Source organism: Colletotrichum jinshuiense, chromosome 4 (assembly GCF_051148585.1).
Source record: "Colletotrichum jinshuiense chromosome 4, complete sequence".
In the NCBI taxonomy this organism is placed as follows: domain Eukaryota; kingdom Fungi; phylum Ascomycota; class Sordariomycetes; order Glomerellales; family Glomerellaceae; genus Colletotrichum; species Colletotrichum jinshuiense.
The window spans coordinates 4547163-4572503 of record NC_139311.1 but is presented as its reverse complement, the minus strand read 5'-3'; the positions used below and the strand labels follow the sequence as shown (position 1 = coordinate 4572503).

General features: G+C 51.5%; 7 protein-coding genes across 7 annotated transcripts; 1 reads left to right on the top strand and 6 right to left on the bottom strand.

Moving 5' to 3' along the window:
- Positions 1-4714: 4714 nt before the first annotated feature.
- Positions 4715-6145, bottom strand: EsH8_IV_001136 (uncharacterized protein; the record flags this gene model as incomplete). The annotated part of the gene is made up of 6 exons (XM_083266026.1): positions 4715-4772; positions 4841-5263; positions 5580-5655; positions 5735-5887; positions 5936-6021; positions 6081-6145. The coding sequence occupies 6 exons, from the start codon at positions 6143-6145 to the stop codon at positions 4715-4717; spliced, it is 861 nt and encodes a 286-aa protein (XP_083124921.1).
- Positions 6146-7421: 1276 nt separating this feature from the next.
- EsH8_IV_001135 (uncharacterized protein) lies at positions 7422-8411 on the bottom strand (the record flags this gene model as incomplete). Its single annotated transcript, XM_083266025.1, has 2 exons — positions 7422-8223; positions 8278-8411. The coding sequence occupies 2 exons, from the start codon at positions 8409-8411 to the stop codon at positions 7422-7424; spliced, it is 936 nt and encodes a 311-aa protein (XP_083124920.1).
- Positions 8412-10844: 2433 nt separating this feature from the next.
- On the bottom strand, positions 10845-13126 carry EsH8_IV_001134 (uncharacterized protein; the record flags this gene model as incomplete). Its single annotated transcript, XM_083266024.1, has 2 exons — positions 10845-10985; positions 11798-13126. The coding sequence occupies 2 exons, from the start codon at positions 13124-13126 to the stop codon at positions 10845-10847; spliced, it is 1470 nt and encodes a 489-aa protein (XP_083124919.1).
- A 1748-nt stretch (positions 13127-14874) lies between these two features.
- On the top strand, positions 14875-16269 carry EsH8_IV_001133 (uncharacterized protein; the record flags this gene model as incomplete). Its single annotated transcript, XM_083266023.1, has 4 exons — positions 14875-15078; positions 15152-15256; positions 15323-15708; positions 15774-16269. The coding sequence occupies 4 exons, from the start codon at positions 14875-14877 to the stop codon at positions 16267-16269; spliced, it is 1191 nt and encodes a 396-aa protein (XP_083124918.1).
- Positions 16270-16943: 674 nt separating this feature from the next.
- EsH8_IV_001132 (uncharacterized protein) lies at positions 16944-18821 on the bottom strand (the record flags this gene model as incomplete). The annotated part of the gene is made up of 5 exons (XM_083266022.1): positions 16944-17628; positions 17728-18039; positions 18124-18248; positions 18315-18511; positions 18593-18821. The coding sequence occupies 5 exons, from the start codon at positions 18819-18821 to the stop codon at positions 16944-16946; spliced, it is 1548 nt and encodes a 515-aa protein (XP_083124917.1).
- A 1515-nt stretch (positions 18822-20336) lies between these two features.
- On the bottom strand, positions 20337-23420 carry EsH8_IV_001131 (tRNase Z; the record flags this gene model as incomplete). Its single annotated transcript, XM_083266021.1, has 1 exon — positions 20337-23420. The coding sequence occupies one exon, from the start codon at positions 23418-23420 to the stop codon at positions 20337-20339; it is 3084 nt and encodes a 1027-aa protein (XP_083124916.1).
- A 797-nt stretch (positions 23421-24217) lies between these two features.
- On the bottom strand, positions 24218-24472 carry EsH8_IV_001130 (uncharacterized protein; the record flags this gene model as incomplete). Its single annotated transcript, XM_083266020.1, has 1 exon — positions 24218-24472. The coding sequence occupies one exon, from the start codon at positions 24470-24472 to the stop codon at positions 24218-24220; it is 255 nt and encodes an 84-aa protein (XP_083124915.1).
- Between the last annotated feature and the right edge of the window lie 869 nt (positions 24473-25341).

Here is a 25341-nt window from a genome sequence, read left to right as displayed (position 1 = left end):
CGTTGCGTGAAGCCAGCATGCCATCCTTCTTCGTGTTAGTCTCTGCTGGCCCACGGATGGAAGTTACCATTCGTATGCCAAAGGGCAATATGTGAACGACACACCAAAAAGACGTTCGGCGTTCAGGGCTAGGGCGAGTAAATAATATTACGGATTCAAACAGCTTCAATGACGCACTTGCACTAATAAAATAAAACCTTGGAAATACTCGGGTTTCACCCAATTTAGCGGCCTCGCAATTGCCGGCTCACAACGTTTCATCCATATTCGAGGAAATTCAATCACCAAAAGAAGTACCACAATACAGATCGATTTTAGTTAGAGAAGAAACACTCCATGATTACACTATTTCAGTTCAAGTGCACTCAGAAAACACAGCCGCACAGAATTTAAAACGCCTCCGGTAAAAGTGTTGCCCAGGATTGTATCAGCAACGGTGTTTGAAGCAATGGAGCGGCTGCAGATCTATGGAACAACTGGCCAGCCACGGCTCATCGGTAAAGGTCTGGGCCCTCGACTCGTGCAACTGAGGCGTGCTGAACTATCTGTGTATTGGTCTCCCTAGTTACCCAGCCTAAACCATTACAATGTGCAGTCTATGTCGGTCACATCGAACCATGTCGTAAAGAAGCATTCGTCAAGATTTACGTCTTTATGCTAGCTTGATCAAATTCCTCAAAACCTTGATGGATTGAGCTAGGCGCGATATGAAGAATTTGGCAATCCGACGTCAGTCATACAATTCCTAATTTCAGTTATGTTAGACCCTACCCAAGATCTACTTTCTTACAAACCTACCAGGGCCTTGATGGAATTCCGACGTTAGCAGAATCTGAGGGGCTGAGTCATGAACATATTGAACGAGTCCTGGCATTCGATTCAAATTTATGTTCTTGAGAGCTGATGCTGCAGAGAACACGCCCCTCCACAAATCGGACATCGCAAAACAAAGAGTGATGTTTGGCCAGACGATACTCCACCAGCCGTTAAGGCTAATTATTGGCGTCCATTCCCATCCAAACCAGTGTTTCTTTTCCAGACCCTATCCCTTAAGAGGCGTTGTCCCGACCGCCTTCCATTGTCAGCCCTCTCGGCAGATAAAGCAGCGCTGACATTCGTCGAGGTCCCTGCCACTAAAATGTGATGTAGTGCTCTGTCCTTTCAAAGGGAGCCTGCCTCCAATGACGACAGTCGAACTCCCTGACTCGCAGTCTCCGCCCCCCGTGCTGATCTTGGTTTGAGTGACGCACGGTCCTGCAAGCTCAAAGTTTATTATATCGCGAGTGCGAGGAAAATGTTGTCATAGGAGTCTGTTCCTTCCCATTGTCTGTGTATCCAGGTCGGAGATGGCGAACAATGCTGAGTTATAACAATTGCATAGAGCGGCCAGTAAATCACCCTGCGATCCAGACAAAATCATGATCAAGCGGGTTTTATCTGGCGTAATACCCTGATACTAAATACAACTAAAAAACTGCAACTACCCAAGGATCATGCACTAGCCGCGAGCCGGTTGAGCCGGCCCCTAGTCCGATCTCCACGCCGTCTGAGCGTCCACGGTTCCAATTTCTGAACCGTGCCTTGTTCTCCGCGGCCATCCTACGCCCCATTTCAAGGGGGGCTGGCGTATTCGACCGGAGATCATCACCACCACCATCTCAGGAGAAAACCCTGTGACAAACCCCCCTTGCGCGGGAGTTCGCTTTGCCAGCCGCTTGCCGAAATGTAAGAAAGTATGTTTCTTGTAAGACAATCTGCACCGGCAAATCTGCCACAGGCCTTGTCGATCGATTCTAAAGCTCTATTAGAATGCTGCACACTTGGCGCCTGCAGGTTTCAACATTAAGAACCCAGGCCCTAGCACTGACGTTTCCGAGTCGGGGTTAGGATGATGTGGCCATGGCCATGACTGCGGCTGGACCGGCACCCCTCCATTCCAACCTTTAAAACATTCTCCCTCTGTGCTACCTACACACACCGTTAGTCTCACTAGCATTCTATTTGTCCTCCCAGCTAGTACGCTTGCTGAAGTTCCGATGAGCGGCGGTCAATGGGTTCTTCATATTGACCACCCTGCCCTGACACCCCGACACAACCTCCCCTGACCCTTTCCACTTTTTCGTTGCGAACGGTCGGAAATGACGGCCGAACGACGACCTCGATTCCAAAACGATACCCCAATGAATAACAACACCTAGCTTCACGATGGCGGGGACACTGATTCCTCCGTGGTACAAGGCGCATCCGCCCTCGGTCAGCGACATGAACATCGCGAGCATGTTTTGGGGCTTTACGCTTGGAGTTGGTCTTTGGAGCGGAGTCAAGGGATATCGACAAAGTATGGCCAGCTGGAGAAGAACACACAGGATCAACGCATATGTCTGGTTCATATGGGGGGAATGGCTGGCCAGTATAATCATTGGAATCACTACGTGGTGCTATTTGACAGCAATCATCCCGCCATGGTATGTCCTGTTCTTCTCCCGACATCTTGGCTCCAGTGTGGTTAACAACATCCCAGTTTCGAATACTTTTTCTTCACGCGTAAGCATCGTCAATTTCACTGGTTTATCATTATACAATATTAACGGTCCTTTAATAGTCGTATTCTGGAGTATTCAGGTGAGTGCAGGACCCAAACCAACATGCGAGGACGTTTCCAAACAACTATTAACACTTTTGTAGGTCCAATGCCTAATGCAGATCATCATCAACCGCATTGCAATTCTGATGCCGATTCCGGCGCAAGCAACAAGATTGAAGTGGGCAGTATTCGCGGTCCTACTGGTGATCAATATAAGCGTCTTCTGTATTTGGCTACCCGCCCGCCTTCAAATTAATTCAACCTATATCCACATAAACGAGATTTGGGATCGCATCGAGAAAGGAGTATTCTTGATCGTGGATGCAGGGCTGAACCTAACGTTCATCTACCTTGTCAAGTCACGGTTGATCGCCAGTGGCTTGACCAAGTACACAACACTATTCAGGTTTAACCTGGCCATGATCGCAGTGTCAATGTCCCTCGACGTAAGTCTTGCTTATGATTTGATAATGAGACACATGGTGACTGACTTGTTTTACCAGATCATTCTGATAGGACTGATGTCACTGCCAAACACACTAATGTAAGTAACATCCTGAGAAGTAGATTCAATGTCATTAACGTCCATAGCTACGCACAATTCCACCCACTCGCATACCTTCTAAAACTACACATCGAAATGGGCATGGCGGACCTCATTGCCAAGGTCGTCAAGGCATCGCACCCTCTGAACGCACATCTGGAATCACAAACGGATAGCAACGACATCACACCAGACGCGAACCACAAGCAGTCGTTGTCGAGATCAACATGATGAAAATCGACATTATCAACATCCCCTATAGGTGGGCGATAAACGTTGAGCCCCAAGCAGTATAATTTCGCAGGAAAGTTCGACAGAACTTCCTGCGCAGGCGATTGCTGCTCCGAGTGGTTCAAGCAAAGACCAATATTTGCCCTCCTCCAGTCTCTGTCCATGCCGCCGAGGCTACAGGATTAGTTGGACTGAATTAGCTCTGCAGTCAAGATTTAACTGTCAGAGTTATATAGCGCCTTGAAAAGAACAATACCACGGAAGTAACGTGGGACGCTTGATGACTAATTGGGCTGCTTATGGTACCCCAGGAGTTTAAGGAGATGATGAATTTACACGATACGGCATTAGCAGATGTAACATATCGACCGACAGTCATCCGGCGTATGCTAGTCTATTTTGGCGTTGGTTACTGTTGGTATCACAGGATACCCTTACGAGTGGGAAAAGCGATGTAGTAAATTCAAAGATGTAATATGGCTCTGGATTTGGAAGGGAATGAAAGTTGGAAGGTTGTCAGTAGCAGCAGTAGTGAAGATATCGCCGCTGACAGCCCAGAGGTGGAATCTCCGGGTTCCGCTACCGCAGCCGGCAGCCGGTTGCTGCTGGCCGTTTGCCCGTGCTCTGGCTGGGTAATCTGACAGGCACTGCAAGGCTCAAGATTTACATTCTGGTATATTTTACTCGCCCTAACACAGATGACCAACGTCCGGAGTGAAGTACTCTGAACGGGACTCCAAACAAAAATTCTCTGCAGCCAAAAAGTGGAGATTGAGTAAATTTACAATTAGCCGTGCTCTGAGCTACATGTTACCTCCTCGGGGACACGAAAGCTGTGGATCCTTCTCGCTCGAACAGTTGGCTATTCTGATTACGATATTCAAGGAAATCAGCTATTGTATTGTTGGATCGATCAATCCTGTCATTCACTTGGCAGTCATGGTATCCTGGAGGGCTTGGATGAGTATCTCCACCAAAGTGGAATCAGGCGTTGTGGCAGAGTGGTCTAATGCGCAAGACTAGAAATCTTGTTCCTTCGGGAGCGTCTGTTCGAATCAGGCCAACGTCGATTAATGAATTATTTTTGGGTGTTTTGGTGTAGAGACAGAGAAAATGACAAGCAACTAAGAATACAACGATACTGCCCCAAAAAGCGGATGAGGAGCTGCGAAATGAACATCAATAACTGAACCGTATGTCTTTTGCTCTCTCGCATTGTCGAGATATGATAAAGCTGAAGGATGATAGACCAACCGTCTTAAGCTACATAACCTGTTCCCTACCGGTCCAACAAAATGCTTGCAGAAAAGGGAAAGATCTCGCTCGCTCGCTCGCACACATTCCCGGACGCCAGGTTACTGAACGGGCTGAGGAGACTCGGCTGTCAGGGGTTTCTGCCCGTAGACCACATGACTGGTGTCGATATTAGCGTAAGCCCGGCATCCTGCATATTGGTGAACTCGTAAATGCAGGGCACTCACACGTCATACACGCCGTGGTAGGCGCTGCTCTTCATCTCTTGACGCACTTTTGCCGCTTCCACCAAGACCTCTTCCTTTGTCCTTCCGAGAATACCGCAAAATACCCTCAGGGTAAAGCCTTCCAAGCCCTCGAGCATCTGCGCTAAATTTATGATGCCCAAATCCTTATAATGGGGATCTTTAGGCCAAGGACCGAGCGGGTTCTTGAATTTCTGATGGAACACGTTTTCAAAGCCACCATTCTCCCTTACCCAACATTCAAGCTTTGGCCCTGGGCAAGGGTCACGTCCAATATTCTTCATAGTCTCGAGAAAGGCCCGGTTCCAGTGCCAGGTTGAATGCTTCTCTGAATATGAGCCGTCGTCTGAGTATATTTCGGCGCTCGGTTCCTGGAACTCTGCCCACCCTCCTGGGTTCAGATTGCTGCAAAGATTCTGTCAGTGCCTTGTAGCTGAATCCGCCTAAACATTTAGCGAGAAAAGGAAGAAAGGGACCAGTTGCCAGGCATATATTAAAGAAACAGCAGTTTCATGACATACTCGTAGATGTTCTTCACCAGCTTTGGCCAATCTGCAATAGCAGCAGCCATAAACCGGCAGAAGATGTAATCGTATTTCTTCCCTTGAACCCAGGGGCTTTCCACGTCATCCACTTCGAATTTAACATTGGCTGGGACCCTGTTCGAAAGAGAGAGATAAGCCAATGTTTACTAATCTAGGTTGAGGGGGGAAGAACGCACCAGGATGGCTGGATAGCACTCAGGTCAACGCCAGTGACCTCAGCACTTTCAAAAACGTCACCCATCTCAACTGCCCCTGCACCAAAACTTGTCAGCTTTGTCTTTGAGAATATTCGACCAGCTGAGTTGCTGTTTCGTTTCCATTCAATCCTTACAAATTCCTGTGCCGGTTCCAATGTCGAGGATTTGATGGATCTTATCTTTCTCAAGAGGCGCCAGGAAAAGTTTGGTTCCAATTGCTTTAACCATCATCGCATGTGCCATGTCAAGACGTTCTTGTTCGACATCGTCGTTCGGCAATATATATGCTAGATAAGTTAGACTAACAGAGATTTACGCATTATGGCAGAACTCACATCCTGGTCGGAAGGCATGATAACGTCGACCATACTCTATCGGGTAGTCGACAACGCTCGACGACAGTGATTTAGTGTAGTTCGAACTGAGAACAATAGCAAGATCAGTACTCAAGGGAGTTATAGAGGGGATCAAGCTTCCTACATGCGCTCATCTATGGTCGAACCATCGTCGGTCTGGAAGCGAATTTCAGTGAAAGGAAGTTCCATTGACACGATTAAAACTAACGGTTTCTCCATCATCAGCCTCGAGAGGAACATTTTCTGGATTATCAGAAGTGAGTAACAGATCGGCATGAAGGTTTGGTTGAACAGGCGCCGTCAACGCCGCCGCCTCCGCTGGAGCGCTGGGTTGGCTGTCCGTTATCTCAGGCATTGTTGTTGGATCCCGCGGCAAAGCTTTGATCTTTGTATAACGTAGTGCTATTCTGCTGGTGTCTGCTCAGTTACAGAAGCGGGCAAAACCCCAAAAGTTTTATAATGAAAACGAGCGAGGATAACGGGAGAACACAGCAGCAGGCGAGGTTTTATCCTGCTTCGATGAGACATTAGGCGATATTTCTTTTTCTCGTGACCGTTACCCCTCCCTGCATCGTCCACCTTCTTTTTTAAGTACACTTGGCTCGTCTAGAGTTTCTCCTCTCATAATATCACCGCAAGGGCAAGCAAAGTTGATTTGCTGGTATTGGTTTGCATTGTTGCATTGGTTGGTGCTGTGCCTTCCAAATGCGTTAATATGGAGAACCATTGCAGCTAACCATGTTTATTTGGGCTTCGCCTATTGACTGAACCCGCATATCATCCCCTTTTCCTTCTGCATGGAGACCTGGGTTGGACAAGCAAACCAACAGAATCAGGCCACTGGCGTCACCTGTTTTCCATTATATTGCCGACTGGCGATTGTGGTATTCAATATTATTGTAAAGCGGCTCCATAGAGCGCGTCACACACAGTGAAGATTGTGATAGATGTTTGTTTCTTTTGGCTTCTATAATCACGTGGCATGTTCATCGCAGTCGTGGTCGTGCTCGTAGAAATGTACCCACCGTTATCCGCTGCCGGCTATGCACATTGCCGTAGTCCTCCCGCGATCAGACACCCCTGTTATGTATGATCTTTGCATAATATTCCTATTGCCTCCCTCTGACAGGCTGCTCAAGACGAGCAACTGGCGGAAACAATTGCTCATGATTAACAGTTATAGAATATCGCTACAACTCGCTGGAATGGTGTTTTTAGCCTTCAGTGTATGCCGATTCTTAACTATGTCCACTCGTATGCGCCAACATTGTAGAGTTGCGCGTTAAATCAGCACTTCAAGTGAAAATTCGAATAGCTTACCTTTCCCTCGTTGGACTTCAAGTCTAACTGGAGTCACTATTTAGTTGACCCAACTATCTTGAAAGTATCATTAAAGGAAATCTATGCTGAAAGTACAACTGACACGCTTTAAGAAGATCAACTATAAGTACAAGATCGCTTTTTTTCAGTTTCCTTTTTCGTCAGGGTATTGATCCACGAAATCTGTTTTACCTTCCAAAAGTGCATCGGCGTTCAATCGCACACTCCATCTCACCATATCGGTCATGCTTGACTCTCTGAAGCCATCTCCATGATTTCCAATATCACTCATAGAACTCATAGGTCCAGCTGGCCGGTGGTGGTGGAAAAGTGCCGGTTGTGTCGCCAAGCAGTTGTGTGGTTTCCGTCCTTTAGCGCCCTCGCAAAAGAATCTCAGAAGAATATCTACCGCATCGCTGACGTCTTTCAACGCCACCTCTTGCAACAGCCTGCGCGCTCCCTTCTGGCTAACTGCATAACCAAGCGTGCAAACACCCTCCTGAACATGATGAACTGCTCGGGTGTGCTCGGGGTACTTCTCCTTCAATGTAAATGGGATGTTCAAAGTCCACAAGTTCTTCTTTGGGGGAACAGTCACATCGTTTGAGTGAATGACACGAGCTTTGGGCACATTTTTGTTGTCTTGGAATGGAAAGTGCATACCGCAGTGGCCAATCCAGAGGAGGTCCCAGTCGTCACCATACGGTGAAGAAGTTGGTGCCACTGTAGCAGGGAGATGGTCAAACGAGATGTCGGGCACTGTCCCCGGAGAGTTATCGGCGGGCTTTGGGTAAGTTGGGTCGGCATATGATGATGGCACCCCGAGCAGAGGCTGAGTAAGCGCTTGTGCTGAGGAGGCGAAGTCGTGCAACTGCTGCCTGATCCTAATATCCCAGTCGACATCATCTTCGAGAATGAGTGCTGAAGACAAATTCCGACGAACGATCCTTTCCAGGAGTATTAGAGTAGAATTTCAGTATATCAGGTGGAAAACTACTCACTCCCCAAGTGCATTCATGTGCCCACGCCAGCAGCCTATGGCGCCGTCATTTAGGCGGTCATGCTCGCTCGTCTTTGGGATCGCCTTGTCAGACACGATGTTGCCAGGGACGCCGTCAATGAAGTCGATGTCCATGTCGCTGAGAGCAGCCTGAAGGAGCATGCCATCGCGGCGATCTGTCCGACTTGGTAGGCCGACAACGAAGATTTTCTCAAACTTAAAAAAAAATCGTGAGGATGCGTTCCGGCCATGAAAGCTGGAGGAGACTTACGCCCAATGTACTGTTATTGATGCTACTCATCAAACGTTGTGAAGCTGTGCCACTTCTCTGCCGAATCTGGCCAAGGAACGGATTGTGCAGCAAGACAACAATCGTAATAAAGACTGCTCCGATAATGCACAGGTCCCTCTTGGACGTGGGTCTGATGGGTAGAAAATGCATCATGGCAGTTTTGGCCATGGGCGAAGGGTGAGGAAACAGCGAAATTTCAAAATCAGGCACAATCGGAGCAGGCACCCGAGGGGCAGTCCTTAAGAAAACGAAAAAAACTCAACTCATCTCTCGTATCTGAGCTGCAGGAGGTGGGTGCTCAATCAAATCTTAGCCGGCATGATGTCTTAGCCGGCGGGATGGGGCGAGGCACATCAGCCATCTCCGAATACCAGGATAAGCATGGGTGGCTTACTGATTGGTGGGAGGCAATGGGCGGATGACTTTGGCGTTGTTTGCTGCGCACATGCGCCCTTCACAAACGATCAATGGCCCTGGGCCCCCAAAGCGAGTTCCAAATAGATACCATGTTTGGGGGCCGACATAAAAAGCAAAGGAGGCGTCAAACCGTTGGTCGTTTATCGGATTGGTACTGAGCGTTGGATTCGGCATACTAATTAGTCCATATAGCTTGGCAATACGAGGCGTTTTGTTCGTGTTATTTCAAGCTGCAGATGGAGGCGCAAATTCATGCCGTGTGATTGGATCGTTTTCGGTCAGCCCCGTCATTGTAACCCTGCGCCAACACACACAAAGCTCACAATCACAATAAGGGGTGGCCCCTGCTTCGACCGGAATATTCCGAGATGGTATCGAGTTCTACAATCTGAGGCATTCCAACCATTCCGTTGCATTTCGACCATTTTTTATAGCCTCAAGCAAGTGCCGAAAGATATCGTCATCGGTTCATAGCAGTGCGCATTATTGAATGCAAGACCAGTTGTAGAAATCGCTGCCATGGGCAGTCCTAATATGAGGCCATTATTGCGTCTACTGGTTATCAGCAGCCGCTGTTGGCTGAAATTAAACGGAACTTGACAGTAACATGGAACAAGTTGGGGGCCCGACGGCCCAAAGTGTCGGATTGAATTCAAGCAAGAGCCACCATTCGGTCAAAGCATCGCAATAAGAGAAATATTTGTCGGGACCGTCCCCCTCCTGGGTTTGCATGATGGCAAATCACTCCAAGATGCTATGTCTGGCCATGCTGCTCTGTACCAGCATGCCTTCAGCAACTTCTTAATTCATTATCTCGGCATATGACAGAGAATTTGGGGGACCGGTTAGATGAAGAAGCCCTAGTACAGTACTAAGTTCACATAATACGATCGCATGTGGCAGTAGGGTGCGGCGGGTGGCGCCACGATCCTGACTCTGATCATGTTTCATACTGTTGTAAACATATTTCGTGGCTTTCCATGAGGCTAATAAAGAACTAGAAGCTGACGAGAGCCCGTTGAAGGAACTTGAATGGAATGTTGAAACATGACAGCTTGATTTGGCTTACTCCACAACTTCATTCTATAGTTGTTTGAGAGATACCTCAATCCAGGGCAACCAATCAGTACCTCGGATATATTTGGTCTTCTTCAACATCACCTAACAGACTGCCTTGAGCAGTTCAACTGATTCAAAGCCATTGATCACGGCTGAAATTTCTGCAACTACATAGTTTGCATCACCTACAATCTCTTTAAAGCAAGAACACCATTCTTCAAAGTATCATGCGTACAAGTGTATGAGGAACCAGCAAAAGATGCTGGAATAGTGTCAAGGAATGGTCCATCTCACCACATACGTCCTAACTACCATAGAAGGAGCACGGCGCATGATTCCAATTTCCGCAAGACAAGTTTTCGCAGTTGCCGACGCAAAGAGTCCCACAAATTTAAATAAGAGTTTTCCATCGCTGGAGCATCAAATTTGATGGAATCATCTCTTGTCTGTTTCAATGGATGAGTTAAAACATATAGGTTACCGGCCTACTCTTTAAAGAACGGCGTGTGCGGTTCTCCTAAGCTGTTTTGTAGATCTCCTTGGCCACTTATCGCTTGAAATACCTGCTCTTTCGCATTGAGACTAGCATATGCGCTGCAGCCGACGAACTTATCTGCAAGAAACACTTGTGGAGCACTTACTTCTAAACAAAGAGCCCTTTTGATGCAAGAAAACAACTTCCAAAATTTCAACTGCGGCTTTGATCCCTGGGGCCTGGGACATGAGCCTCAAAAATATCGCGGCTTTTCTAAATGGGCAGGCGCCGTAAATCTTTGTATAACGAATAGAAAATTTAGTAACTAGACCTCCACCCAAGCGTTGATTTTGGCCCCGAAGTTGTCGTTCCGCCCTCGCTTCTGATCCCAGATCAGGACCCCGGCGGCCCCGATGCAGCAGACCTGGCGGTATGCCTCCCCTTGGTTTGTCTTTAATCCTCCAGACTAAATTATTAGTTAATATGGTGTGTATTAGACTACGGCAGTATCATGATTGCTTCTCTCGTTCACTTGTCTGAGTCTGGGGATTCGTAAAAGACTCTTGTCTTACCGTGCGTTACCCCAGTTCCAGTCTCGAGCGCCAGGTCTTTGAGGCAAACACCCCTGTGCTAATAAAAAAATATGTTGTAGGTGATGATTCGCTGTCTTTACATATTTCAATGGATGAATCTGGTACGATAAGTATGCTTCTTTGCATTGCGTCATATCAGCGAGCAATAACACCATTTTTTTCGGGTAGTGACGTCCCCTCAGGATTCAACAGAAGCTGGTCTTGTACGCAAGGGCATCCTCTAGGTTATGGACCTTGGTAACAGCATAACACCACTAAAGCCTTCCAATCAGTATTGCAGAGTATACTCTTCCTACTTGACTGCGACGGCCAAATTGGTTCTGTCGGCATCGTTCGATTTTGGTCCATCTTGAAACGGACTAGGCGTGCAATTATGCGGTACAAGTTCCCACTGTGTGGTTCAAATTACTACTGCGGCTCAACACATTAAGTTAATGGTTATATTCTTATGAAAGATAATATATGTCATCGAATAGTTGCTAAAAACTGGCCATGGATACATGTTGCCTCGGTTCTCGGAACTCAGCCCAAGCAGACAAACATTACGTTCGACCCATTTAGAAGATTGGACAGTCCAATATGCTATTTACAACGGAAATATGGAAACAGGTCACCTCGCCTCGGCAAACTTCATCCATAAAGGCTCATGTAACAACCTGTCCAGGCAGCTTTCCTCCACACCCACCAATATCTCCATCCCGCCATCTGGCAAGATGGGCAGAACAGTTTGCAACCCATTGATGATGCCAACATGTGGAGAACGGACTGCCTGGATACTGCCGCCAAGGACTGGTCCCCATTGCACATCATAAAGTGAAAAGTTAACCCAAGATGTCTGGATGCAGTTGTTGCCCGGGACATCAAGAAGAGCGGTAGGTATGACACGGTCTACATCCTCCACCGTGTCAATGAGTGTAGCCACATCGTCGACGAACTGGCTGTCAGCTCGAAGCAAGGCTTGGCGGACCAAGATGGCCAGGTCGGCCAGGTTCGCCGAGCCTAGCATCTTGCGGATCGGGGCCGAGGCCGCGACGTATGCGAGAAAGCAGCCCAACGTCTCCGGGTGCACCGGCGGATCGGTACGGAGGCGGCCGTCGATGGCGATGTTGAACACTGAGATGGGATCGCCTTCCAACGTGTCGAGAGGGGACTGAGCTGCCATTACTGTGCGCCACAACAAAGCTGAGAGAGCATCGTTCGTCGAGACCCATTTCTGGTTCGAAGGCTCCGTCGCGTTGCTCGGGGAAGCTTCGGCCTTGAGCCTGGCAAGGGACTCGGGCGAGAAGTAGAAGACCTGTCCGCGGTGTTTCTCTGAGAGCATCTTGGGCGGCATTCCCGGGGGAGTAAAAGGAATAATAGTGTACGCAGGGTGGTCCTCAGGTCGCCCTTGGTTTTTGCCGGTGGGTTTCAAGAGGCGTTGGCGGTCTTTGAGGAGGGCCTCATCGAGCTTGAATGGATCCTGGATATCCAAACCCTGAGCTCTACGGCACTCCTCTGCCCAGACTTTGGTCCAGGTGAGGAACGTCTTGCCGTCGCCAAACATGTGGAAGATGCACCATGATAGAATCATGCCACCTTGGATGAAGTTGGCTTGGGGGAGAGAGATAGGCAACCTTTCTCCCGCGGACGCCCAGACTGAGCGACGGCAGATGATATCAGCGTTGAATGCTGACACGGGGAAGGCCTTGGACTTGAGCTCAGCATAGGTCATGGGAAAAGCACCGGGGGCACGGAGGTCCTTGACGACGATGCCCTCTATTTCCCCAGGGCCTAGTCTTTGCAGTTTCAAGACACCAGCTTGCTTGGAATCCGGGTTCGGGACAGCTTCACATCCCAAAACCGCGATTCGCTGCTGGGCAGCTTCATATCCGGCGCGGAGGGCAGAAGCAGCCTGTTCAAGATCGTAGTCGTCTGGGAGTTGAAACGGAAAGACATAACGAAGGTAGCCCTTGGGACCGATACGCTCTAGGGGTGTAAGATCCGGGATCTCGGTGAAACCTGAAATTGAGCCCATGATGTCGGATGATTGTGAATGACTTTTCGAAAGAAGGAAAGAGTTACAACCTCCCCTTTGTTGGGCAGGATGAGCTCATGTTTATTCAAAAGTATACCCCTCATGGCCACCCCTTCATAAAATGGTCTACCCTGCCAATGCAACATATGCCAACTACGCCCCAATCGTGCATCTTCATCGGATCATGGGATGTTATCCTTTAAACCAACAGACGTCTTGGGGGTTTCAGGCGAGCTGATCCCTGAATCCGCCTATCACCAACAGGTGGAACCCGCCCAGACTCACCCCGCTGCCCCATATGGAGATACGCCGTTCTCAAGGCGTCTTGACATCCTTGATTCATAACGCGACATGGGATCTCTTCAGCGATTTCTGCATGAAGAAGGAGGCAGAAATGAGCTCACGGCCCTATCAACACGGATGCATGGAAGATGTCGTATGCCCAACCCTGTTAGACTCCTCAATGCCTTCATTGGCCATGATATGGCCAGGCTCTGGTGGAGCGTACATGCTGCCCAAACATGAGCGGAAAGATCCATAGAATCGATTTTCCGAGGACTCGGTATTCAAACTCCCTTGAAGAAAACGTTTTACATAATTTGGTATTCCAGAAGCAGTTGGAGAATGACAGTTTATGTTGGTCATCTTTTTGTCAACCTAATTATTCCTACGCTGGAGAGCGACTAATTTCCCTAGCAGGATCTACTAGCCAGGCACCTAAATGATCCTTGTTTACGGAACTCTGATCCCTGTTCCCCGTGCTCAAAGATACAATGTGGTAAGACGGCCCGTTGGATGAGGATCGTCAAGCCCCAAGCTTCCGGAACTCTGGGGGATTACGCAGGTTTATGTTGCCCGGTACGAGATGTAAAAACCCATTATCTTCGTATGTTATGAGAGGAACTGGTAGGAAGCATGGAAGCTTCCCAGATAGCTCTCGTTGAAATCTTTTTTCGTTATGTACAACCACGAGAGCCGTGGCGAGAAAACCAGCAAGTATCCTTTGATGGGTTTGAAAGAGGCTGGAAGCGAGCAGGTCGAGCACCCCCACGTCCGCTCACTCCACCGGCCTCTCGGGGCTCTCTCTTGATCTGTTCATCCACTTTCCTTCAATGCAGGTGATCCAAGGTTCGTCACATGGAGATGGCTATGCCACATAGTACTCGCGCCAATAAGCTCGGTGAATGTCCAACGGTGCTGGGGTCGCGAATAAAACTACCAACAGTCTCCCAGTCCGTGCATACAATCCCTGGGCGAAAACCGCAGCAAGTTCCCACATCCCGGCCTGGCGAGCCACATCGAGCTTCGTACCATGTGTAATCAGCAGCCAACCGTGTTCCAACCCTTGCACATCGAGGCTGGAACCCTGGAGTGGCAGGGGAGCGACCCCTCATGTGTAAGGCAACTCGGTCGATGCGAATGGACCTGTGCACGGAAGTTCTGCCGCAAAAGCGAAAGAAGGCCTTTTGAAGATAGCGGAGGCGCATGAGGTGGGGACTCGAACGACCGCCAAACTTCAACTACTGGCCCGAGCCGCAGCATAATTCCTTTTCCTCGCGACCGGAACAGTCCCACGCGTCCTTGTGCCGTGACGAATCTTACCCCGTTTTGGGGTATGCAAAGAAAAGAGAGAATTCCTTGTCGGGATTTCGTGGCACATGTGCGCAAGAAAAGTTGTCTCGATCCCGCCTTCCAATCCGCCATAATGTGTTGCCTCCTTTCCGCTTCACACCATCTTCTCTTCGACGATGGAACCCAATGCGAACATCGTCGAGTTATTTGGGCCTCCGCCGGATGGTTTAGACGTGGCTGAAAGCAGTGTCGCCCAAAACAATGCCGCCGTCATCGTCCTGGCAGTGCTGGCATCTGTGGCCGTAGCCTTGCGGATGGTTGCAAGGTTTCTCCAAGGCCACAACCTGAAGGCAGACGATTGGGCTATACTATTCTCTCTGGTAAGTTTATCTGGTGTTCAATGACTTTCTGTCTCATGTTTTGAAGCCAGCCAACTAATCGTTTTCGCCCTAGCTCCTCGTTGGTGCCACCGTTGGGTTAAGCATTGCAGGTGGCGCATTGGGCGCCGGGAATCATATTTGGACCTTTACCCTTCCTGGACTAACACGGGTTTTCAAGGTTGGTCTGGTCATGAAGCTGCTCGTTATTCTTCGAGATGCTGACTGCGCAACCAAATGTTGACAGATTCTCTATGCCTACACCTTTGTGTACGGTAGCGCCTGCGCCGCCACCAAAATATCCATCCTTCTCTTTTACCGACGAATCTTTGTAACCACGGTGACCTCCTTTAGGGTCTCAATGATCTTTGGTTACTTTCTTTCAGCCGCCTACCCGATCGTAATATGGGCTACAATGGGCAACGCCTGCAAGCCTCTGTCCTTCTACTGGAATCAGTTTATTGGGGAACAGGGGAAGTGCATCGACATCAACACTTTCTACCTCGCTCTCGGCATCATCAACATGCTTAACGACATCATCGTATTGATGATTCCGATACCTCAAATATTGAAGTTGCAAATGTCGGCGAAGAAGAAGTTTGCTGTGTGCGGCATCATGCTGCTAGGAAGCTTGTGCGTATTGCAGCCTTTTCCGAGCCCGAGACGACTTGGAGCGATTTATGCTGACTTGACTGCAGTGTCTGTGTTGCCAGCATCGTCCGTATCTGGTATCTCAATAAGTTCTCCAAAGCCCAGGACATCACCTGGATGATGGGCCCCGTCTTTATTTGGTCCGCCATCGAACCCTCCATCGCCATCGTCTCGGCGTGCCTCCCTCATCTGGCTCCCCTTCGCCGGCTTGTCCATCACAAACTATCATCCACTCAGCGTAGTGGGCAGTCTGGTCCATCGTCAGGCAGCACGCCGTGGAGGTCAGGAGGGACAGGGAACAACTCGCAAAATGGAAAGGGTGTACTGTTCACATACGGCGGATCGAGGTTCAACTTTGGCGGTGGAGATGGGATGCTAAAGCTAAAGGAATCCGACGACGAAATCGGTCTGACTAACCGCATCACAGGAGGATCTGGCGTCAAGACAATATCTGCCGGTTCGGGATCAGACGAGAATATTAACAGTGGTTCAATCGTGGTTCAGTCGAGCTTTGTACGGAACGATTCGAGAGCAGCGCAATAGCAGGTCAGATAAAGAGTATCTAACTGCAATAGACACTAGAGAATCCAAGGAAACATTTCCATGACCCTTTGGTGCATCGTTTGCTTTCGCTTTCATCTTGACATAGGGCAACTCGTACGTCAGATTAGGTCTAAATGAAACCGATCTTGGGACGAACATGTAATACCGAGGAGAGGGTATATTCCAACGATCGTGTTATGGCCCTCCATTTCCACTATTGAAAGATGCGGCGAGTTCGCAGACGATTGTGATCAGACCAATCTTGTTGAGAATATTATCCTTATTTACTTGTAGTAAATCTTGCCGGATATTTCCCGATTAGCCGGGAGAGTGTATAGCCGCGGTTGTTACACAATAATAAAGCCCCAAATCCATTACCAACTAGACCGAGACATTGGAGACATAGCTGCTTCGCTTCATGTTTCCCCTAAGCAGTGTGCAGAGATTATTCAAGTGACGAGTTCTTGGCGTTTTAGTTGCCCGATTTGAACCTGGAAGCGGCCTCTCTGGCCAAATAATGATAAGGAGATCAAATTCATGCAGATTTAGACGACAATTATCATACCCGGGCCGCCAACAAAAAAAACCAAGGAAGCCCATCTCCCCAAAACTACCCCTGCGGCCATCTGCCAACAGCGCGCGGCCCGCACTCAAAACTTTCTCGACATTACCCCCTAGTCTCCCCTCGTCCGCAGCTGCACCTCGAAGCCCTGGTTGTACGCGATGCCGCCGACGACGACGTACTTGCCGGCCTCCCTCAGCTCAAAGTCGAACCGGCGGACGACCTCGGGCAGCAGCTTGTACATCTCCATGATGGCGACGTCCTTGCCCAGGCACACCCGCGGCCCCAGGCCGAAGACGAAGTTGGCGGCCTCCATCTCGGCGACGGCCTCCTTGGCGACGCCGCTCTCCTCAAGCCACCGCTCCGGCCGGAACGCGTCCGGGTCCGGCGCGTACATGTGCGGGTCGCGGTGCACGATGTAGGCGTTGCTCGTGATCTCGGCGCCCGCCGGCACCCACGTGCCGTCCACCTCCTTGCCCGGCGCCGGCGTCACGCGGGCGAACAGGTTCGGCGCCGGCGGGTTCAGCCGGAACGACTCCTTCATGCACGCCACGAAGAAGGGGAGGTGCGCCCGCGTCTCCTCGTACTGGATCGGCGTGCTGAGCTGCTCCGCCGCCTCGGCGGCGGCTATCTCGGCGCGGGCGCGCGCCAGCGCCGCCGGATGCGTCAGCAGGAAACGCAGCGTGCTGCCGAGCGCGGTGCCGGTAGTGTCGGCCCCGGCCTGGATCAGAAGTGTGACGTGGGCGCGCTTTTGGGTTGCGGACAGCGGCTCGTCGTCCATGCGGGCCTCGAGGCATCTGTCGTGTTTACGTCGTGAGACACGGAAGAACGCAGACACGGGGAGGAGGAGGAGAAGGAGGGGGAATGAGGGTTGGATGGCATGGGTTATTACTCACGACTGTAAGAAATCCGGCTTCTCCTGGGCAAAGTTCTCTTCCGAGATGCGTTGCTCCCTCTCGGAGACCTGCCTGTCGGCCTGGTGCATGAGGAAGCCCATGCCGACGTCGTCCTCGGTGCTCGGGAGGAAGACGCTGCCCCACGACGACTTGATCACCACGTCGCGGAAGAAGCGGAACCGGCCGGCGAAGCCGAAGAAGTTGAGGCCCTTGCGCCAGCTCTTGAGCATGTTGCGCTCGTCGCGGCCGTTGCCGACGAAGCCCCACGGGTCGCTGAAACAGACTATGGTCATGATGTCGGCGGCGAACTCGCTGGGGCAATCCCGCCACACGGATCCCGTTAGTGAGGCCTGATCTGCAGTTCTCGGCTGGGGGGGCTCTCGGGGGTTTCCTTACGCGACTTTGTCTGAGAGTATGACGGGCTGGTTGTTCTCGGCGTGTTCGGACATCTTTTGTACGAACAGCTGGATGTGGTCATCGATGCGGGACTCCCAGTTGTTCTTCAACGCACCGATGGACCACTGCAGAGCCCATACGTCAGCAAAAGGTCGAATTGATCAAGGTAGAGCCATGCGCCGCCATCTTACCTGTGGTCCGCCAAGAGCCTTCCTCAACGACTTGTGGACGTTCCCATCAAGAGTCGAAAACAGCTGCGGCGGGCCGAGGGCCCCAGATCCGTAAAAGGGCGCCTTTGTGTTGCATTTCGGGTCCCAGTAGATGTCCTTCAGCGCCCCGGGCCGAGGAAAGAGGAGTAGCGTTGGTGAGATGCGTATAGGTTGGTCGGCTTTTCAGGCGAGCACAACGTCTGTCAGTGAATTCAACATGCCGGTGAGCGGGTAGCAGGGGACAAGAGGAAGGGACTCACTCCCGTAGCGCTTCGTCAAGTAGTACATCCACTGTGGCTCGACCCGAAGGATGGAGATGAGGGCGGAGCACAGCGAGAACGATGCGGCGTACCAGGGACCGTGGTATTTGGCCAGTGGGTGCAAGTAGAGGTTGTAAAACACGCGGAGAACGAGCGCTACGAATACTGCAATGACTGGAAAGGCCGCGAGCGTGCTCGGCGGCAGCTCCGCGATGTGGGACAACGCCATAGCTGTGCCGTGTCTGGATTGTGACCCTCTGAGATGGCTTGGCTGTTAGATCTTTTAGGGATAAACCGCTTGACAGCCGACTTTGCAAGTGTTTCGTGTTCAAAGCAGGTCAACGGAATGGTTTAATATACATTTCCCCCCTGCTTCTTCTTTTTCGCCTTTTATGGAGAACTCCTCAGCAACGTCAACTTGTCTCTCCTCGATCTGAGATCTTCCTCGGAAAAGGCGCATTCACCGCCGTTTCCGAGTCACATCGCGCGCGCGCATGTGTGTGAGTTTATCGCAGATTGGCAGGAAACGCCGTTTTGGAAAGGGCCGCATTTCGCAAAGTGCCACCTCGAGGTATCCAGAAAAAACAGGGAAACGGTGTTCCGAGGACTGTCTCGCTGCCTGGAGGGTCCAATGGTTACCGCGGGATGGGCCGAGGAGTGCATGCTGTGGCATGAGGCGGGAGGGCAATCTTGTCTTACCAGTTGGCCCGTATGACCCATTTCCCCCTCACGATCCTAACCTATTGCCAGAAAGGGATCGGCCTACATGGCTGCCCAAGCAACGCAGTAGGCTTAGCGCTCGCAACCATTACTGGCGGGCGAAAGATGTCACCATATGGAGATGCATTCATGTCCATTTTGACCGATGTAAGAGATCGCCAAGCCGGGTGTGTGGCCCTGTGGTTGCTTAGTATGTTATTGGAGACATAACAGGGTGTGATCCTCCTCGGGTGGCTCCTCGCCCTGCAGCTGCCAAGCCTCGGTGTGGATTGTGGTTGTCGTTTATGTCTCGACGCGATACCTCGGGCTGCGCACAAAAAGTTGGCAGACGTTGCTAGCGTAGAAGAACCACGAATCATCACTTGATGATATAGATGCGGAGAAACGGATAGGTTGAGTGGGGTGTTGTGTTGCCTGCCGGTGGCTGTTGCAGGCATTACTCCCCTCGCACTATTTCCCAAAACACTACACGATGAGTCCCCTTCAACTCACACGTATCCGTAGATCTCAGATAGGGCGACGTTGAGACATCACGACACGAGCAGGTTTTGGTGCGCCGCCGTGTGGCTCACTCCCTGCCGAACAGTGTCTCATTGCCCACATCTTTACATTTATCACCTAGTAAGTCTTCATGACTATCACGCTTGACGCGTATCATGAAAGCAGAAGGAGAATGTTATGCCAAGCTCCTGTGGATGATCACGGCGACGCCTTGTTCCAGGAGTTGGTGAACCTGAGTTCGTGGGGTTCAGGGTTATCCAGAGCTAGGCTGACTGGGAAAATCCTTGCCAACGGCTGGAGACGGTTGAGGGCAACAATAGCATAAGAGGCCTTGGCTTGCGAACATTGCACTTTGAGAAGCGGGTAGGGCACAAAGAAGGGTGGGTTTGACGGTTACCATCTAGGCGTATCGACACTGGCATGCGCTGAATCACACCAACACATTTGTCATATAAGTTATTGACGTGGTTTCCCAAAGGGTTGCAGAAAATCATGTGATACTTTTGTTGGAGTGGTGTCTATGTTATTCATCCCCTGCCTTGCCTTCTACCTCTATAACGCGTTTGATGGCGGGCAAAAACGCCTGGGCCTTGCGGAACTCGCCCAGCTTGACCCGCATCTGGTCAAAGGCCATGAGCACTGCCTGGTCAGCGCCAGTGACCGTTGTCCGCTTTTCAACAAGGGGCAGCTTGGCATAGCGCTGCGAAAAGTGCGTAAGCAGCACGCGACGAGCGCCCATGCGGTGGGCGACGTCGAGGGCTTCGCCTATGGTCGAGTGCTTCTTGGCAAGGGCGTCGCTCATCTTGTCGTCGTCGAACGTGCTCTCGTGGATGAGTAGTGTGGCGCCCTTGCCGGCTTCGACAAGCTTATCACTGGGCCTGCAGTCGCCTGAATAGACAACCTTCAGGCCCGAGGGCCAGGTGAATACGCCGGCATATGCATGTTGGCAGTGATTAACGGGCACCATCTGGACGGAGGCGAGTCTGGTGGGATCGTCGGCGGGAAGAACACCGTCGCAGGGCCAGACGTGTCCCTGCCTGATGAAGTGCAGGCGTTCACGGGTCTGGGGTTCGATGCGGCCGTACTCAGTCAAGAAGGACTGCAGGCTGGGAGGCCCCACTATACCAAGCTTGGGCTGGAAATCGAGTTTGCTGGTGGCGTCATTCCAGGCACGAATGAAGCGTGCGGTTCCGAGATGGTGATCCGCATGCATATGACTGATGAAGAGGCATCGTGTCTCTTGGAGGATCTTGGTAACTTCTTCGGCGGGGAATGCACGGCGAAGCTGCCCAAGGGTGTTTTCGCCGCAGTCGAGGACGTAGTTGCCGTATTGAGGAACACGGATGACCGTTGAAGAGACGTTGCGGTACTTGGAAGGCACAGCGGATCCTGTGCCGAGAGGAATGATTTCGGTGTCGCGGTTCGGGATGTCCTGCTCCGCCTTTTCAATGTCTGCTAGGTACGCCGGGTCCTGGATCTTGGCAAGCGCATCCCGAGTCAGTTGATGGACTCCTTTGTCCATCCTTTCGGCCTCGTTAAATGTCGGAAACGGCACGATCTCGTCGTCCTTCATCTTGAATTCCGGCATCAACGTAGCTTTCATGCCGACACGAGCAGCCTCGACGTTGGGGCCTATGTGTGAGAGATCTCGGACCCTGTTATTGAAGTTTAAGAGGGGAAAGCGGTCAGGGTCTATTTGCCGTAACTTGGCGTTCATCAGGGCATAAGACTCCATCGCCAGCATGTTCGGGGAAACGTCTGCGGACATGACAATGTGCTTGACGTCGGGCCGCTCCCTCATGAAGTTCTGAATGCGGGGGTCATCCACAAGAGAAGGACCCAGAATCCAAAAAAAGATGTGCACATTGTCCATCAACTTCAAGTTCTTCCACTCTGGCCTGGAGAAGAAAGAATCGAAATAGGCCGGGCTCGCGATGTCAATGACAGCAAAACCGCTCGGCTCTATCCGTGATTCGAGCACCATGTCGGGCGTCACATCGGTGCCATCTTGGCTCTTGACTGTCTTGCCATCGGCGAGGTACTTGAAGTCGGTCACGACGACACCAAGCTGCTTGGCAATCTTGGGGTTGAACTTGCCCCTACGACCCTTGTTTTTGACGATATAGCAAACCGAGGAGTTTGAGGGCTTCGCCTTGGGGAGGTGTGTGATTGTCGTTGCTGGCCAAGGGTATCGCACCAGGACATCGATGTCGGGGACCTCGCCCTTGTCGCCGGGCATAGGGCCCTTGTATTTCTGGATATGGCCGCCCTCTCTGACGAAGATGGTAGCAGGGAGCTTGACCTGGGAAAGCTTGGTTTCGTATAGCTTGTCCATCTGCCAGTCCGAGTTGAACATGTCCTCCACAATCGCTTTTACTGCCTCCTGATCCACTTTTCCCTGCTCTTCGGGGGATAGCGACGGGGTGGTGCTAGACGATTGTAAAGCCTCGTCCTCTGCTGTCATGACCTCGTGACTTCTCTTACGTGAATTGTCGAGGTTCAACGGGAGCTCGTCGGCGGAAATGGGGATCTTCCAAACATGGATCGAGTCGTCCTCCCAGTCAGGGACCAAGGCATCGGGGTTGGTCAGTCTCGGGTCCTCGAACAACTCGACTGCCCGGATAGGGAGGCCCTTCCTGAAGACGAAACCTCTTGCTGTTGCGATGGAGTAGGTCAGGTTTTGGGCGCCGTGGATTTGAATGCGCTCGGGACCTCTGTATGGCAGCTTGGATTTGCCAAACTGCACTCTCTTCTCGTTCTGAATGTCTATCTCCTTCCGACTGCCATCCAGAACGTCCGCGACCGTAAGCATCATGCCAATCATGCCACCAGTGTTTTCCCAATTGGTAACTCCTGAAATGAACATGGTTTCCAGCTTGCCCAGGGCATACTTGCGCTGGGTCAAGGCTCGCTGGGTGCCTTCTGCCAAATTGCCGAACAGATAGCGCCGATGGTCGAAGTGCAGCGTCAAGCTCGCGCCCGTATCCGCCGTGGGGGTCGTTGCAATCTGAACGTAGTTCGTCATCATGCCAACTAGCCTGGGAACGATTGGCGGCTCCTGTAGCGGTGGTGGCCCCCTGAGTAGGATATGGCAATAAACCCAGTTGTCTTTGGAGATCTTGGTCCAGTTAGATGGCAGGGAAAACACCCTCTCGCCAGGGAAAGACGTCGGGTCGCCTTGAAGAACGGTACGGGGTGCTCGAGAACTCCCAGTTCTTGGTGCTCGTTCCCCCACAATCGAGGCTAGCAATTCGGGTGCAAACTGGCTCTTAGGAATTTTGGGACGAGTGGTGACACCGAACTTTTGCCAGGGACGATCGTGTTGGCGAGGTGGGTTTCGATTCGTGTCTGCTGCTGTGGGCTGCAGGACCTCGCGGGAGTTCGAACGACGTTGTCGCGGGGTTATGCGCTCGCGGGTGGATGTGGGCTTGAAATTCGACCTCGGCGTCGACTTCGATGTAAACGAGGGCGCAGGCGAGGACTTGTCGTGGTAATAAAGCCGGGAAGCAGTTGCTGGCGAGGTTCGGGTTCCTCTGGAGTGAAGCAAGGCGTTGGGGAGATGACTCAATGAGTGCGCCACATGCTTCGGGGTATAAGGGCGGTACATGAAGAAAAAAGAAGGTGGGGAGCGCGAAGGCTCATGAGAAAAATGACGGTGGATATCAACACATTCTATGACAGGTAGCTGGAGTATGGACTAGACTGGCTGCTGCAGTCGGCCAGTCGCGGCGAATGACTGTTGTACATCAAAAACTTTCCGGCCCCTGTGACAATCGATAAGGTCTTATCTTATCGCACGTGACCATGCTTAGTCACCGGCGTCGTCGACTTTGCCATGCTCCATCTTACAAAACACAGTATCAAACTGCAGCACTCGGGTCTCAACAGAACCGGCGTCGAGCCTGAAAGAGTGAAGATTGGACGGAGGAAGGTGATTTTTAGTTAACTTTATTGATTTTATTCCATTTTGCCCGTTTTGATAACCCAATTTTTCCAGTCTCCCGTAAATCCAGCTTTGTTCCAGACACCACGGTGCGGGTGCCAATTCATCTTTCTCCGTTCGCCGCACAGCCAGTGACGAGAGACACAGCCCGTCCTCATCAAAATGATATTGGTACCGTGAACGCCGGCCAATCAATGACATGTAGTTCCATAATCGCAATCTTTGTCTTCCTGTCGCCCAGTTGCGACTCCCGAGCGGCGCTCCCACTCCCTCCCCCCCCCCCCCCCCACGGGGTCTCAATCCTGGGACCGCAGCGACGAATACTGATAGTTCCGGCCCAAGACGACGGCCACCATTTCCTTGGCAGATTTGGGCCGGAAGGCTGTCGTGAGCCGATCCTGTATTTGAGGGCGGGTATGGATGGTGGACATGGTGACAACCTGGGCCGACGTCCTGGGAAGTCATAAGGCTTGGGCGCGCCACCCCAGGGGCGCTGTTGACGAAGCAGGAGTGCGCTTGGAGGTCGACTGCGACGGCGCCGAGGCGCGGCCGCTGGCCGGGCCCAGGGGTTGCAGCATGTAGCCCAGCTCCCCTTCGGTCACTTGGGACGCCGAGGCGCGTTGCGGGAACTGGCTGCGGACTGTGGCAGCGCCCGGGAGCGTTGCGACGCCGCCGATGAGGAGCAGGGCCGAGGACGAGGAGCGGATCGCACTCATGATGGCTGATGGCAGCGGCTTTGGGGCTTGATGCTTGGTTCTTGCAATTTGGGGTGCTTTCCTCACGGACATCACACGCATACATACATACTTATATACACCGGCGCCCGGATTGTTGAGGTCGCACATGCTCACTCTCCCTCGACAATCCGTGGCCGCTCGTTGCTGGAAAGTGGCGAGCCGGAGACATTCCACAGACGGCGCGGAGAGTCGCTGCAGGAGAAACAGAGCCAATGCCCGCTGCGAAGCAGCCCCGGCATGCCACGCGCCGTGTCGATGGGAATGGCGGGGGGGGAAGAAAGTTGGCGAGCTGAAATGGGCATCGGGCATGGTAAAATGCCGTCCCCCCACGGAGATTCTCCATGTCTGTCGACCGAGACTGGCAAGACTCCGTCGCCAACGGGGGAATTTACCGTCGCTGTTTTTGTTTGTGATTGGCAAATCCCAATTGGTCCGGACATGTATGTATGTGTAGGAGGCGACCCTGACTCTCGCTTGCTATTCCAGTCAGTCAGTCCCCTTCCCCCCCGCGCTGAGCTGTTGAGACATTCATCTCAATAAAGAGCTGCAGCCAGCCCCAACAATATGGGGTGATGGCTGGAGAGACAACTCGCGACGTTGGCCACTGGCCATGTTCTGCGTGGGAAACTCAGAATCAGGCGTTTCTGAGTCCCCGATCCGATCTCAACCCAATCGGTCGTTCCATCAGCATGCTGGGAGAAGAGGAAGCTCACCGACGTCTCCTCGTCCTCGATCGTCGCGATATGTCACTGTGTCACGTGTCTCCCATATTTTTTCCATATCATATTCCAGCAGTGCGTGCGTGCTAAACAAGCCCGAGCTAACCGTATCTTGTCACCAGGTTGCGA